This window comes from Psammomys obesus, unplaced genomic scaffold (genome assembly GCF_907164565.1).
Source record: "Psammomys obesus unplaced genomic scaffold, mPsaObe1.curated_primary_1811, whole genome shotgun sequence".
NCBI classification, from domain to species: Eukaryota; Metazoa; Chordata; class Mammalia; order Rodentia; family Muridae; genus Psammomys; species Psammomys obesus.
Window position 1 is genome coordinate 37891408 of NW_026596079.1, and position 15962 is coordinate 37907369.

Here is a 15962-nt window from a genome sequence, read left to right on the forward strand (position 1 = left end):
ACACACACACACACACACACACACACACACACACACACACACACACATTCTTAGCCTTCCTTTTTTGGGCAATTTGTTTTTAACAATTTTTACTTATTATAGTGTGTGTGTGTGTGTGTGTGTGTGTGTGATGTCTGTAGATGCTGTGGTACACATGTGGAGGTCAGAGGATGACTGTGGATTCTCTCCTTACACATTTATGTGAGTTCTGGGGATCAAACTTAGGCCACCAGGCTTGTTCTGCAGGTGCCTGCAGAGTCTGCTGGTCCACTGGCTTACCTGTTCTTTAAGCATCTGGTGGCTCTTGGCTGTCACTGTGCCCATTACCGGAGAGTTCAGGTGCACACTGGGCGGCACCGGCAGGAGAGTGAGCGCTGTGGCTAGAGGGGCCGTGGTCGTTGGGAGCTTTGGTAGTATACAGGTGTGAGGTCTTTTGTTTGTCTGTCTGCTCTTGTTTTTAACAGACAGGGTTTCTCTGTGCAGTCTGGGCTGTCCTGGACTCACTTTGTAGACCAGGCTGGCCTCGAACTAAACAGAGATCCGCCTGCCTCTGCCTCCGTGATGCTGGGATTACAGGTACACACAGAGCCCAGCTCCCCTCCTCCCCATCTCATTTCCTCCCTTCCTCCCCTTTGCCCTTCCTCCCCTCCTCACCTACTGCGTTTTCACCAGTCTCTCTCTGATTTGAATTCCGACCTCACTCTCTAATTTCCCTTATCATTTATCCCATCCTGTGTGCTTTCTGTCTCCCTCAGAGCCTTTGGAGCCTCTGGCATCTGTGGCTCCTCTTCCTTCTGGGAACCGGTCCCTCCTTTTCAGCCGCTTCTTCAGGTGCTGCCACAGACTGGGAAGTAATCCCAAATTGAGGCTTCCCTTGTGTTGGAACCTTGATGCTTTTTTCTAGCATTCTTCACCTATGATGAAGTGAATGTCCAGGTACAGGAAAAGGAATAAAACTGTCAGGGTCAACTCATCCATCTTAGTCTTAGAGTTCTTTTGCTGTGAAGAGATACCCTAACCATGGCAACTCTTATAAGGGAAAATAATTCACTAGGGCTGGCTTCCAGTTTCAGAAGTTGAGTCCATTGTCATCATGGCGGGAAGCATGGTGCATGCAGGCAGACATGGTGCTGGAGAAGGAGCTGAGAGTTCTGCATCTGGACCCACAGGCAGCAGGAAGTGACAGCAACACTGGCCAGAGTTGAGCTTCTGAGAGCTCAAAGCCCACCCCCTGGTGACACACCTCCTCCAACAAGGTCGCACCTCCCAAGTTTGCCAGTCCCTATGCGCCTATAGGGCCATTTTTTTTTTCAAACTACCACATCCCCTACAGGTATATAGCTACATCATATATACATATATGCATTTAGTCCAACTTCAAAAGTCCCCATGGTCTATCACAGTCTTGACACTGTTTAAAGTCCAAAGTTCAAAGTCTCTTAACTGTAATCCCCTGTAAAATCAAAATGAAAAAGCAGATCACACACTTCCAACATATAATGGCACAGGATACACATTACAGTTCCAAAAAGAAGCATAGTGAAGGAATATTTGACCAAAAACCAGCTGAACAAACTCAGACTCTGCATGTCCATGTCTGATGTCAAAGTCCCTCACGCTGCACAAAGCTGAGTTGCCCTTGTCCACTTCTTTCTTAAGGCTTGCTTGGCCTGAGCTGGGTAACCGAAATAGCTGAGTTCCCACTCATCCCTCTTGTGCTAAGCCACTTGTGCAAGAAGGAAACACAGAAGTTTGTCCCAAGAGTTATCTCAGAGAAGCCAAGCTGAAAACTGGATATACCCACTACTCTTTTAACTCACTCAAAAGTCCTGGTCAGGGCTGGAGAGATGGCTCAGTGGTTAAGAGTAACTGGCTGTTCTTCCAGAGGTCCTGAGTTCAATTCCCAGCACCCACATGGTGGCTCACAACCATCTGTAATAGGATTTGATCCTTTCTTCTAGCTGCGTAAAAACACATCACTCATACATAAAAATAAATAAATATTTTTTAAGAAGAAGTAGTTCTGGTCAGCCCAGCCCAGACCTGACCTGCTCTCTGTCATTTAGTTTTAATTTTTCTTTTTGAGATGAGAGTCTCTGCATAGCCCAGGCTAGCCTTGATTTCAGGATCTTTCTGCTTCAGCCTCTGGAGTTTTGGCATTACAGGTGCAAACAACTCCCAGTCATGGCCTAGTCTTTTTCCAAACAGTGCATGTGCCTGTGTGAGCCTCTGACAGGAGTGATTATTCTAATCTCACTAGCTTTCCAGCCACAGCGCTGAACATGGGGTTCTCAATGACCTATTAGAAAACGCATTGTAACCTTGTTGAGTAGGTGTGGCCTTGCTGGAATAGGTGTGGCCTTGCTGGAGTAGGTGTGGCCTTGCTGGAGTAGGTGTGGCCTTGCTGGAGTAGGTGTGGCCTTGCTGGGGTAGGTGTGGCCTTGTTGAGTAGGTGTGACCCCGTTGAGTAGGTGTGGCCTTGCTGGAATAGGTGTGGCCTTGCTGGGGTAGGTGTGGCCTTGTTGAGTAGGTGTGGCCTTGTTGAGTAAGTGTGGCCTTGTTGAGTAGGTGTGACCTTGTTGAGTAGGTGTGGCCTTGTTGGAGGAAGTATGTCAGTGTGCAAGCTTTGAGGTCTGAGGTCTCAGAAGCTCAAGTCAAGTCTTCTTGCTGCCTACCAATGCAGATGTAGAACTCTCAGCTCCTTCTCCAGCACCATGTCTTTCTGCTTCCCATCATGATGATAATGGACTAAGCCTCGGAAACTGTAAGCCACCCCCAATTAAATGTTTTTCCTCATAAAAGTTTCCATGGTCATGGTGTCTCTTCACATCAATCAAAACCCTAACTAAGACAGAAGCCCACCATCCTTAACTTGTTTTGACACATCTTACTAAAATTCAACCTTATTGTATACCCAAGCTCCTATCTTTAGGAGGCAAGCATGCATATTGTTTGACCATATTGATGAAACATGTTCTTTAGGCTTCTCATAAACAGCAGATTACAGGGTCCGCACTGGATTTTGCTAGACTAAAGTCCTGTGAGTTCTTAAGCCCCTCGGTGCAAGCTGGCCTGGTGTTTGGTTTGCCGTTTATTTGGTTGCTCGTCCTTTGAACTGGTCTTGGTCTCCGACAGCACACAGCTTCCTATGCAAGCTTACTGTTGTAGGACATAAAGTTCTCACAATGCACAAAAGACCACATCCTCTCAAGTGGTCAGGCTCTTTATTTGAGAATAGCATCAGGCCAAATCTTGTTTCTTCTCCACTTACAGAGCCCGTGGCCAGGCTGGGGAGGGTGATGTGGGGCTGAGTCCAGGGGAATTGGAATCTCACCTTGTCTCTTTTCTTCCTTGGTCTTCCACATCTGATTATCTCATTGTTTTTTAAATCTAGGAAAATATATAACTTCAAGTAGTTGAAAACTGGCCATTTAAGAGCATTTCAAAAACTAGAATTGTGTGGCTCTGAAGAAAACTGCATCTATGGACTGTGTAGAGTTCTTAAGGCTCCTTTCACAGAGTACCACAGCTCATGGTGTAAGCAGCAGGGATCAGTCTTTCCCGCGTCCTGGATATGAGAAATCTGAGCTCTGGAGGAAGCCATATCCCAGGCCAAGTCCCAGGCTGTGTCCCAGACCTCACTCCTTGGCTCCATCAGGAGGTCTTTCTGCTCTGCTTTCAACGTGTCCCTTCTGTTGGTCTATGTTTCTAATTCCCAGTTCTTATAGGACCCCAGTCTTATAGATTAGTCTCTACCCCACTGACCTCACTTTAATTTTATTACTTCTATAAAGACTTTATTCAATATATATGAAGACTTCTTGAATTTTGGTATGTGGTGGCTTGGATGAGAATGGTCCCCATAGGCTCATAGGTTTGAATACTCAGGCCTCAGTTTGTGGAACTATTCGGGAAGGTTTAGAAGGTGTGGCCTCGTTGGAGGAGGTGTATCACTAGAAACTAGGTATTGAGGTTTCAAACAACCCATGCTGTTTCCAGAATATTCTCTGCTTCCTGCTGCCACGCCTTTCCTCCTCCATCATGGACTCTCGCCCTCTACAACTGTAATCCCAAATAAATGCTTTCTTCTCTGGGTTCCCTTAGTTGTGGTGCTTTTATCTCAGTGTAGAGCAAAGGAAGCCAGGATGGGGAATTGGATAATCACTTGGTTACATCCACAGATAGCTTGTCGTTGACTGAAAATATTTAAGAGTACATGCTCTTTACCAGGGAATAAAAATGATGCTTTTCTTAGTAGCAATGTGGATATATGGTCCCGTGTCCAGCAAGGGCTATGCCACCACTGAGAAGTCTGGCAAATCAGTTAGGTTCATTGAGCATCAATTTCTTCATTCCTCAAACCAGCATGAGGTGTTGCTGTGAGGTCATGTGCAAGAGTTTTGAAGGTTACACAGTCTATACTTAAGGCAGCAATTTCTCTTGTCTTATTTTTAGCTCAAATCTTCCAGGACTTACAATTAGGTTGGATTTTGTAATTTGAATCTTCAATTTTTGGATTACCAGACTCTGTCTTCTTTTTCCTTTATAGTTTTTTTTTTATGTGAGTTTTGATCTTTTGAAAATTGTGGAAGGGAGCAAAGAGCCATTCTGAATTTTTATTGTTAATTTTTTTATTCATAAATATGTAGTGAGAATAAAGATGAAAATGGGCTCTTTAATGAAGAGCTTGTATACACTGAAGAAGCAGCCTGTCATGTTTGAAAGGGGCTAAGCCCTTCTGAGGAAATTACCTGTCATCTGCATCTGAAGCAGCCCTGCCAGACTTGCACTAGCTGCTGACATTTAATTTTTCCCGAGAGCTATTAAGATGGCGGAAGTTTGGGAGCTGCACTCCCATATCATCTCAGTGTGCCAAGTGATTGAGCAGAACGTGTGACAGGACCTTTCCTTGATGATGAAGCACCACAAAAAATCCTGAGTTGGCACCTCATGAAGAGACTGCAAATCAAGTCAGAGTCTCGTTGTCCAAGCAACTGGGAGAGCCACTGTGGGAACAGCAAGTTCTCTTTGGGGCTGCACAGAGAGACTGCGTCCATCTTGGTCTCGCTGTAGTTTCTTTCGGTTCCTACTCATGACAGCTGTCTATCCCGCATGCCACACACAGATACTAACGTCGCTTCTCTCTTCTGGGGACAGGGCCGTAAAGAGTGGGGGAGTGGGCAGAGGGGAGTGTCTCAGGGAGGCAAGGTTGGGGTCTTCGGGAAACCACTTTCACAGGCCGTGGCAGGGCCCTCAAGTGAAATTCCGAGGCTTCAGCAAGCCTGACTTTGACTGTTTCCTAGGCTAGCTGGAGGAAAGGCTGGAGAGGAGGCATTATTTGTGAGATAATAGGGTGCTGCATTTCCATTTTGAGGACTTGGGCAGCTGGTGGCCAGCCACTGCATGTGCTCTCTAAGGAAGTCAGTTAATTTCGGTTATCTATCTGGATTGTAACTAAAACCCAGCATCTGGTCAACCAAAGTGAGCTCATTTGGCATGCTAGCATCTCCTCGCCTTGCACTCTTTTTTTTCCCCCTTGATTGCTTGCATGTGATGAGATTGATGCCAGTGAATCTATTATTCTGACAAATGCTAATCAGATAGCAGCCTGATTTTAAATTCAAATTCACTGTGCACTATTAAGTTTTCCAACATTGTGTGCTTTGGATGGCCTCATTTGCATGATTTTTTAAGTGTGCATTTTGGGCTACAATTTTATTATCTGAGTGTTCTTTCACTGAATATAAGTCTCCTGAGAAAGTTCTTTTTGAGGGTGTGAAGAGGTTATAGATCAGTCAGCAGCAGAGAAACACCACAGTTGAAGTCCATACAACTACATTGATGGTGGGCTGTCATCTAGCTAGATGGTATAAAAGTTGAGACCACTGACTCAAAATTCCTGGGTTCAAATCCCATCTCCTTCACTGCATATATAAGAAATGTATATAAACTAAGTAGCTGTAGGGAAACTGTAATCCCATAGCTTTATCTTTTAATTGAAATAGTGATGATGTTTCAGATTTTAAGACTGCATTATAAACACACCTTCAGCCCCCAGCATCCTCTGGGTGATGCTTCATTAACAGTGGAGCTGAAATTGGAGCAGTTTCCAACTACAGGCTTCTACCCTTGGCTTTGTCTCCACTAGATAGCCTTTTCACTTGGAGGCACCCAGTGTCATAACAGAAGAAGAAAAGAGAGAAGAATCCACAGTGGTTTTAGTAACCTCTGCTTAGAAGTGAAACATGCTGTCTGCATCTCATCTAATTGACCCGAACAATCACATAGCTCAATCTGATGTCAAGTAACTGGAGAAAAATCTGTACCTTGCAATGCATGTGACCAGAACACAGTAAACACTCGACAATTATCAGTTGTTAACTATCAAGTCCTGTTCACAGAAGTAAGGTGAGGGATTGGGTTCTATGATGCCATAGTAACAGCCTCTTCTGGGACAGAAAAGACCACCCATGTGCTTGTCAGATGGTTTCTTTAAAACTGCGTTACGGGCCTGAACCATGCCTTTGCACCTTCCAGGAAAGGTGGTCTATGGGGAGCCGATTGCAGCAGGTCTCGGCACTGATGGCACACACTACTGGAGCAAAGAATGGCGTCACGCAGCCCACCACGTCATGGGTCCTCCGCTCAGACCGGATCCTTCAACACCAGGCTTTCTCATGAATCTGTTGGCTAAGTAATGAGTTTTTAGATGACTGTAAAGTATTTGGATGGGAGATAATTCTTATCAGTCTCTTCTTTGGGTGGAGAAGAGCTTGTCATAAATCTGCAGATCCATGGACCTTGTGGTCTTCTCTACTGTTTGACCAATGGTATCTGGGGGCAGAAAACACTGGACTGTATAAGCTGATGTGATCTAAGGACTGGGTTGATGGAATACCCCTTTTAGTCATTTTGAACATTCTAACATGTCCCATTCATATGTTCCCAGATTTTAATTTTAATGGGGAGTTTTCCACAGTAGACTGCACAAGAATCCGCTTGCCCTTTCCTTTTAAATTCCTTCTGCCTTCACACTTCTTTATCCCAGAGATTAGTTATGAACCAAATTGGGGTTTTTGTCCCTGGTGATAGAGCTGTTCTGCGTCTGTGTTCAGAACAGTATGGGCATCTGTCACAGGGCTGCTCTGGAGGACCTGCCTCCATTACCAGGTGGACAGTGATGATACATTTTGTGTGGATTCTACTCACAAGAAATTTCCACCTCCAGTGTTCCTAGTGACCCTGCTGTTAGCATTCTCAGGTCCACACAACTACCAGTTTCTAGATGGGACAAGCTCGTATCCATGGGTTCATAAGTCTTGGTGCAGAGTCTAGTATGCACCTTATCATTTGACAGATCATTTCTTCTTCAAACTAGCCATCTTCCTAAGAAATAGAAAAACAGTAAAAGACAGGCTTGCCTAGGACTCTGCATTATAATCCTTTAGTGGTTCTCAAAAAGTGCTTCTGAAGATAGACAGAAGGGAGGTGAGGTATGTACTAGAAATTCAACGCCCCCTCTCACTCCTCAGCATTCCATGGAGGAGATGCTCAGAGAGCTCAGAGACACCAGGGAGCTTCCTCCTCCCTGTGCTGTCCACCCAGCTCCTCATTCTGCCTTCCTTTCTTTTCCATTCTGTGCAGTGGAGACCTGACCACAACGGGGAGTGACAACTGCACTTTCAACACCTGCCAAAAGGCTCTAGGGAAGGACGACTTTACTAAGATTCCCAACGGGGTGAATGGTGTTGAGGACCGGATGTCGGTGATATGGGAAAAGGGCGTGGTGAGTTTCACAGGAATGAGCCTGGTTCACTCAGAATCATGTTGTTTGGGGCAAAAAGAGGCATAAACATTTACAGAAAGAGCTCTCTCTCTCTCTCTCTCTCTCTCTCTCTCTGTCTTTCTCTACCTCTATGTCTGTCTGTCTGTCTGTCTCTGTCTCTCTGTCTCTGTCTCTCATTTTCTCTCTCAAACAGGGAATCACCAGTCGCTCTCAACTCCACTCCGCCTTCCTCCAGGCATTATCAGCAAACAAGCAGTCGGTTTCTTTGCATAGTTCAGCTCTGATGTGCTATAGCACTTTGCAGAGACACTGGGCATCAATTTAGACTGGGTCCAGATAGGCTTATTCTTTACGTGTCATTAATGTAAATATTTGAGAGGATGGAATATTAAATCTGCTGCCTGAAATTATATAGATAATGAAATCTGTGGGCAAAGCGATTTTTAAAACTAATAATGAATGAAGAAAAGTGATTTTTAAGACTAATAATAAATGAAGAATGATAAAGTTTCTTTTTCAGGATGAGCAAAATCACACAGACAGGCATCAACCTGTCTATCCAGGTAATGTGTGCAGTTATAAAGATCTGGGAGATAGGTAGCCCTAAGGTTCCCACTCCCAAGCCTTTCAAAGACCCTTCTCTTAGACGATACATTAATCATATTTCACACTTGAAAATTCTCTTTGATTAGTTTCTCCCATATCTACTACCATTTTTAATTCTCATTGTCCTACTTAGGGTTTCTATTGTTGTGATAAAATGCCGTGACCGAAAGCAGCTTAGGGAAGGAAGGGTTTATTTTGCTTACACTTCCACATCATAGTTCATTATCGAAGGGCAGGAACCTGGAGGCAGGAGCTGAGGCAGAGGCCCTAAGGTGCTGCCCACTGGTGTGCTGGTGATGGCCTTGTGCAGCCTGCTTGTCTGTAGAATCCAGGACCATCATCCCAGGAAGAGAACCCCGCCCTGGGTTGAGCTCCCTCACTATCGAGCACTAGTTAAGAAAATGCCCTACCAACTCAGTCCTCAGTAAGGGGAGTGAGGGCTGACTCTGACATAGCCTCTGCTGCCTGCTTTTTGATCACTTTCCCCTGGTGGGGCTGCCTTGCCAGGTCACAGGGGAAGAGGATGCATTTAGTCATGATGTGTCTTAGTATGCTGGAGGGCGGGGGCTCCCTTCTCTGAGGGGTAGGGGAGGGGAATAGGGAGAACGGGGAGGGAAGGTGGGACTGAGAGAAGAGAAGGGAGGGAGCTATGATAGCGATGTAAAGTGAATAAAAAAAAAAAAGAAAATGTCCTACATCTGGATCTTACGGATGCATTTTCTTAATTGAGGTTCCCTCCTTTCACATAACTCTAGCTGTGTCAGGTTGACCTAAAACTGGCCAGCACATTCATTATCCACTGAATCCCACTGATTTTATTTTCAGAATGCCTCCTCACTTCCATATTCATGGCTGCTATATAACTGGAGGCTCAAATGTTGTTTGGACCAGTCCAGTAGTCCCAAAGCTCATCTTATTCTCAGTCATCACCTGCTCTGATATGGCCTACCCTGAGTTGCCAGTCATAAGTGAAGTTCTGTTCATGTTACTTTCTTCTCAAAAACAGTGTTGCCCATTACTGAAAGGGTAGTATTTAAGCAATCAATTTAGTACAAGCATCTTCAAATCATCTCTCTAGTCCTAGCTTCTGTTGATCTTCTTCCTTGGCCCCTTTCTCTACCCGTAATTCTCACCATCCCTAATGATTCTCCCTTTCTTTCTCCTTGCTTAAATATTCTAAATTATAGTCCAACTTTTCTCCTTAAACCTGTGTTATTACAGTAACACCTTTATGACAGATTTTCATAATATATTATAGTTTCCTATGTATAAAGATAAATTTATATACATATCTAAATATTATCTTCAAAATAATTAAGTATTTTTCCAGTAACATGCATGAAACTGTATAATTTTCTGAAACAGTAAGATGATTTACTTCTGGTGATAATAGAACTAATAAATAACTCTTAAGGGCAGTCTTGTTATATACACACATAAGCCCACATATATAAGGGTTCTAGATTAAAAAAATTTTAAATAGCTTTCCAACATTTTTGTGTCATATACATTTAAATTATATAAAACTGTACCTCTTGTGTTTATCTTTTATCTTCTAAAGGCATTGCCACCTAATTTAAAAACATCATAATATCTTGTTATAACTATTTAGTATTTTACCTGATATTTACATAATCACCTCAAGTCTGTAATAAATATGGTAGATCATAAATATCATTATGATAGTAGAAAACCTTAAATGGAAATAGAAAATGCTATTATCAGCATTTAGCTGTCCTGAGTAATAGACTTGGATGGTCTGGGGGCAGGTGGGGAGGAAACAGTGGGTTTGTGTTTTAATCTGATAGGATTTCTGAGAAGCCATCCTCAGGCTTCCAGAAGCCAGTCTTCACCAGCAATGCTGAGACTGGTTTACACTGAGCGTGTAAGGATGTCTCTCCTTAATGCAGGAAATGAGATACAGTTCAGCTTGGGTTAACAGATGAAAGTCTTTCACTTTATCCCCAGAGGCAGTTTTAATGTTTGGTCATCACAGCAAATGCACCTTCTTTGAATTGGTTTACAGCACAGTGGTAAAATGGATGAAAACAGATTTGTGGCAGTTACCAGCACAAATGCAGCTAAAATCTTCAATCTTTATCCAAAAAAAGGAAGGATAGCTGTGGGATCAGATGCTGACATTGTGATCTGGGACCCACAAGCTACAAGGTAAGCCTGAGATCTTGTTACCTGGTTTTACCCTTGAAGAAAAGCACTAACTTGCAAAGACATTTTGCCTTGGCCTTTACCAGCCTTTGCTTATCAGGTGATTTATTTTGCTGTGCTCAGGAATTCTAATCCTGTGCAAAAGATAAAGGTTTTAATGTACAAATGTTTCTTTGTTTTTCTTGGCATAGAGGCTGCAAAAGTTGTGTGAGCCTGCTGGGAATGGTGTGCATAGAAAGCCACTATGAACTTGCCATCCCAGAGCCTGGCAAATGCCCACATTCACACAGAGGGAATGTGAGGAGCCCTGAAGAAAATAAAAGGCTTAATTTGAAAAGAACTGAATTGGAAACTCAAAATAATTACAGCCTTTTAACAGCTTTGAGATAGAAAGATTCCAGCACAAAAGACATCACTTTTAGTTAGCCAGACTTTCCAGATGCCCAGCCGCAGCCTGCCATTCCCACTAGGCTTAAGCCCTTTGTTCTCATTTCCATAAGTCTGTGTTAATATTGGGGGTCTGCCAAACTCCACCAATTCAAAAGAGCATTTTACGGAGGCTGAATTTCTGCTAAGTTCTTGTAACATGTTGTCCCCAACAGAGCTTGCTCCCTCATTTGTCCTTGTTGGTAAACACTGTGGGCGGAAACGCCACACACTAACGTTTGTGTGATCGTGTGTGCATACGTGGAAATTTGATGGCCCTTCTGCCTTCATTATGTGACATTTATCCAAGGTCTAGTTTTTATCACAGCAAAAGTGAATAGTTTCTGGGAAGTGATACTGTCACAAAGATACAGTTTCAACGGAAATGCCCTTGGCCACCTTCTGGGAAAAAGAAATGGCCATTTGGAATTTGGAACATGAAGGGAACTACTATGGCTGAGAGCCTAGAAACAAGCCCCAGATGGTCTTTTCGTGGTTGGCACTATCCTCAGGACACTCATTGTCCTTACCTAGGGATCAGTTTGTGGGATTGGCAGACCATGGTCACAGCAGGTAGCCTTTGGCCAACACTCCAGCTTTAAAACACTTTAAAACACTCATTGCTGCTTTAAAATTCATGCGAAGCAGTAAAAAGCTGTGTACCTTAAATCAGGAAATTTCCTGGGATAACAGCCAGTCACAACCCAGGGTCTTTGTTGTTAAGTTAGGAATTATATTTAAAGAGTTAGTGCCCGATTAAGCTAAATGTAGATAGGCTTTCTACTAGTCTAGGAACACTCATGGGACTCTGGATGAGCTGTGCTGGCTGTGCTCTGCAGAGCTCCTGAGTCTCCAAGTTTCACTCTGCAGGGCCCACTACTGGCCAGCAACCATCCTCTTGCTGCAATTCAAGTAATTTAGGCCACTGCTCCAAGGCTGCAACCAGGTTGGTCTTTTGAAATATCTGTGGCTTATGAAGATCACAAGGTTTAGTTAGAAAACCTAGAAATTCTCAAGATCCCTCTCTTCTGGAAGGAATATGTGAAAAGTGATGATTTTTAATTCATCCTGTTTGAGTCATCATAATGATAATTAGTAACACTTTGTACAAGTCAGTGGGGCCAAAGATACATCGTATCTAAGATGTCATTCATCAGGAAAGACCAAGAAAGGTCTTGAGAAAGGTAATGAGAAAACTGTTAAGTGTGAAGACTATGCAAGGTTTGCTCTGTGGGCTGTGAGCCCATTGCTTTGACTTTCAAACCTGTACATTTTCCAGAAGCTAAGCACCTCGCACTGTACGCTGTGCCTCATGCTCTATTTTTTATCCAGTTGGGAGGGGCAGTTAAATTCTATTCTGTGTTTTTCTGTGTCAAAGTGGAAATGAAATAAAGATACTCCATGGAACTATGCAACCCTCCAGCAGAATTCCTAACCTCAGGGAGAGCACCGGGAGGCAACGTCTAAATTTTATATACGTGTGTGTGTGTGTGTGTGTGTGTGTGTGTGTGTGTGTATTTATTTATTTTCAATAAAAAGTGGGAATGGGTTGCATACATGTGTGTACACATATATTATATGTATATGCAACCCATTCCCATTTTTTAATTGAAAATAGATTCTTGCCATATTCTATATTTTATTTATGGTTTCCTCTTCCTTAGCTCCTCCCAGACCCCTTCCTATTCTCTATCCACTCAAATCCACACTCTGTTTTCACTCTTTTATTAGCATACAAACAGGTACTAAATAATAATAACAATAAAATAATGTAAAGTAAAAAAACAAGCTAGAACAGAAAGAAGCAAACAAACTAACAAGAGAAAAAGAGCTAAAGAGAAATCACAGGAAACACATATAGATGCAGAGACACATTTGCACATGAAGAAATCTTATAAAAATACAATACTGGAAACCATAATGTATATATATGCAAAAGACCAGTAAGGGGGAAAAAAAAGAAAGAAGGAAGAAAGGAAGGAAAAACAGGAAGGAAGAGAGAGAAAAAGAATATCTCCAGACGAAGCATTATGAAACAAGGAGCCTCTAAAAATGCCCCTAAGTTTGTTTTGAGTTGCTGCAGCTCTTCTTTTTAACCCCCGCCGGGCATCTCCAGAAGGGCTGGGGCTGAGAGTCCTTGGCTGTTTTGAGTTCTGCAGGTCACACCAGCTCAGGTACAAAGTGTTGTCTTCCTCACACAACTGCACAAAGAGGAGTGACCAGAATGCAAGGTTGTGAATAATTCACTCTCTTTATTTACCACACTTTGCTGCTTGGTGGGTATTTATAGGCTGTGATTATGTCTCCCTGAGTCATGCCTGAGGCTATACAAATTTAGATCACTTTCTCACAAGCTCCAGTTCCTAATCTCTGTAACATTGTTTTGTCCCTCCTGTCCTAGTCACTTGCTTCAGAATGCTGCATAATGATCCAGCTGTGTAGTTATTTTTTAATGGTCTATGTATTACTTAATTTCCCTCCAGTTTAGTCTAAGAATAACTAACTTGGGTCAATCTCAAACGCTTCTGTGCTGCATAGACACTTATTCCTAATCTGTGAGACATTTATGCAGTTGCTCATCTCTTTTATTTGTTCTTTATTATCTTTCCTATAACAACTGTTCTTTATAGAATAATGACTAAAGAAAGTTAAATCTCTTTTGGTGAATGTATGTATTCAGCATTTACTTGCGAATGCTACGTCTTTATTCATCTGGCAAGTATACGTTAGCACTATCAAGAACTCCTGTGCTTCTAACCCACGTCCGCTTATCATGAACACCCGGAACCAGAAACAATGAAAAGCAGCCCAGGCTTGAGTGACTGGCAGCAGGTTCTGACTGAGCTCCCCTGAGAGCCGTTGTTTGACGTCTCCGCAGGGCTCAGTGGCAGAGAGTATGAAGTTGTGGGCTGCATGCCTGGTACTGGGCACTCAACATAAAGCACTCAACCTACTCCTCTTTTGCAAAGTTTGCAAAACAAGGTAGCTAATATTTACGATGTCTGTCACAAGATTACCATGAAGCAACATATGTGAACATACTGTATAAGCTAAGACAGCCCCATTGATAGAGTGCTTGCTTTATGTAGGAAGTGCCAGGTTCGCTCCCCAGCGCTGCATACACTAGATGTAATGTCTCAAACCTGTAATTCCAGAACTTGGGAGGTAGAGGCAGGAGAATAAGGAAATCAAGATCATATAGTGAATTTAAAAACAGCCTGCTAGGAATCGTGAAGGGGGAGCAAAAAAAGATACATTGTTACCTTATATTTTCTAGTTTGGCTGGTGTGCCTTGCTTGAGTATTTTCATTCACCTGTGTTGACCGGGCAGGCAGGTGAACCCAGGGATTCTACAGTGCTGACCTCCAAGTCTTCTTAGAAACCCACAGATCTTTTCATTTTTTCCACTTCTGTTAGTTAGAAAAATGTTTTCAAAGCTAGTGGATAGGCCCAGTCCTTTTTGGAAATTTTATTTGATATTTTAAATTCTGTATGAAGTTTTTCTCTAATGCACCATAAGACTATTTTGCATTAACATGAGAAATTTGTAGAATATAGAGAAAAGAGAGGGGTTTCTTGAGGAGAAGGGTTCATGGGATACAGGATTGGATGAACATTTAAACAATTCAAAACAGTGTTTTCCATAGTTCACATTCAAAGGGAGAAACCGTGCTGAGTATCTAGGTCAATCACAACACCCGCTCTCTCTATTCTTGGCCGGCTTATTATGAGAAAGGTGCTCAGTTGGGCTCTCTGTTCCCAACAAAAATGTATGCAGATGACCTCAGCCGGGACATTTCTAATGCACCACAATATTTTTAACCTCTCTGCACACATCACCCATAGCTCTGTACTGTCCTTAGCAATGCAGACTGCTCCCCATCCTCACCCACCTCTCCTCCCCATCCTCACCCACCTCTCCTCCCCATCCTCACCCACCTCTCCTCCCCATCCTCACCCACCTCTCCTCACTCTATTCCTGAGTTCTGGTGAGCCCTGCACACCTGTTCCCATTACTACGCCTTACAGCTCTTTTCCACTCTTATTAACTGGCAGAATGGTACAGATTGTCGCAGTTAACGAACTGACATTGCTATGTTACGATTAGTTAGCACCTATCCTCCATTCAGGGTTGTTTAGCTCTTTCCCAGCATTCATTTCCGTTACAGGGTCCCATCCAGGATCCCATATTACATTTCGTCTACATGTGTCCTGAGGCTGGTCTGAGACTGGCCTGAGGTGTGACAGTTTCTCTCCCTTTGCTTTTTTAATTGCTTTGCCAATTTTGAGGAATGAAATTTAAGTATTTTGGAAAATGTCTCTCTATTGTGATTGTCTTTCTGACGTTTTTCTCCTTATTAGACCCAGTTTGGGGAAGGAGTAGTACAAAAGTAAGGTCTCACTTTCACTAGTAATGAATAGTGAGTGCAGTGGGCATGATGGCACATGCTGCGGCTGCCTTGGGTACCCGCCAGGGCTGTCTTTGCCAGGCTCAGCCATGGTCCAGCCCCTGCTTCTTCTGTATTGCACCTTTGGAGAAGTTGCTGTGCACAAGCCAAGCTTAAGGAGTGAGGTGTGCCCTAGACTTATGTGAGAGCTGACACGCTGGGACCTAGACTTGTTGCAGCCCAGCACAGAGAACGGAGTGAATGCTGTTGAGCGAAGTGGAGGAGAGCAGCCTTCCACCCTGAACAGGAGGCTGGTGTGGCTGGGCGTTGGCTCGAGGGATGCTGGGAAGACTGCCTTCGGCAACAGCTGTGGTTCAGAGGAAGTCAAGGATAGCATCCGCTTTAACTCCAACTTTCTGTGTAGGATCCTTAAATGACTAAAAGAATAAAAGGATGCAGGCAAATATAAGTAAAAACAACGTCGTAAGTGCAGGCGGAGGCCCTCCTCTGTTCTCTTGAAGCAGATCTTTGGCGTTTGAGATTGAGAATAGTTTGTCAAGCAGAAGATGCGGCTGGGGCACTTTTGTGTG

At 43.4% G+C, this 15962-nt stretch overlaps 1 protein-coding gene across 2 annotated transcripts in view; it reads left to right on the forward strand.

Moving 5' to 3' along the window:
• The window catches only part of Dpys (dihydropyrimidinase), a 74182-nt gene that overhangs the window by 24239 nt on the left and 33981 nt on the right, over positions 1 to 15962 (forward strand). For both annotated transcript variants that reach the window (XM_055626333.1, XM_055626334.1), the window contains exons 5-7: positions 6538 to 6694; positions 7645 to 7786; positions 10419 to 10561. In XM_055626333.1, coding sequence (XP_055482308.1) covers positions 6538 to 6694; positions 7645 to 7786; positions 10419 to 10561 — 442 coding nt within the window. The remainder of the gene's footprint in view (positions 1 to 6537; positions 6695 to 7644; positions 7787 to 10418; positions 10562 to 15962) is intronic.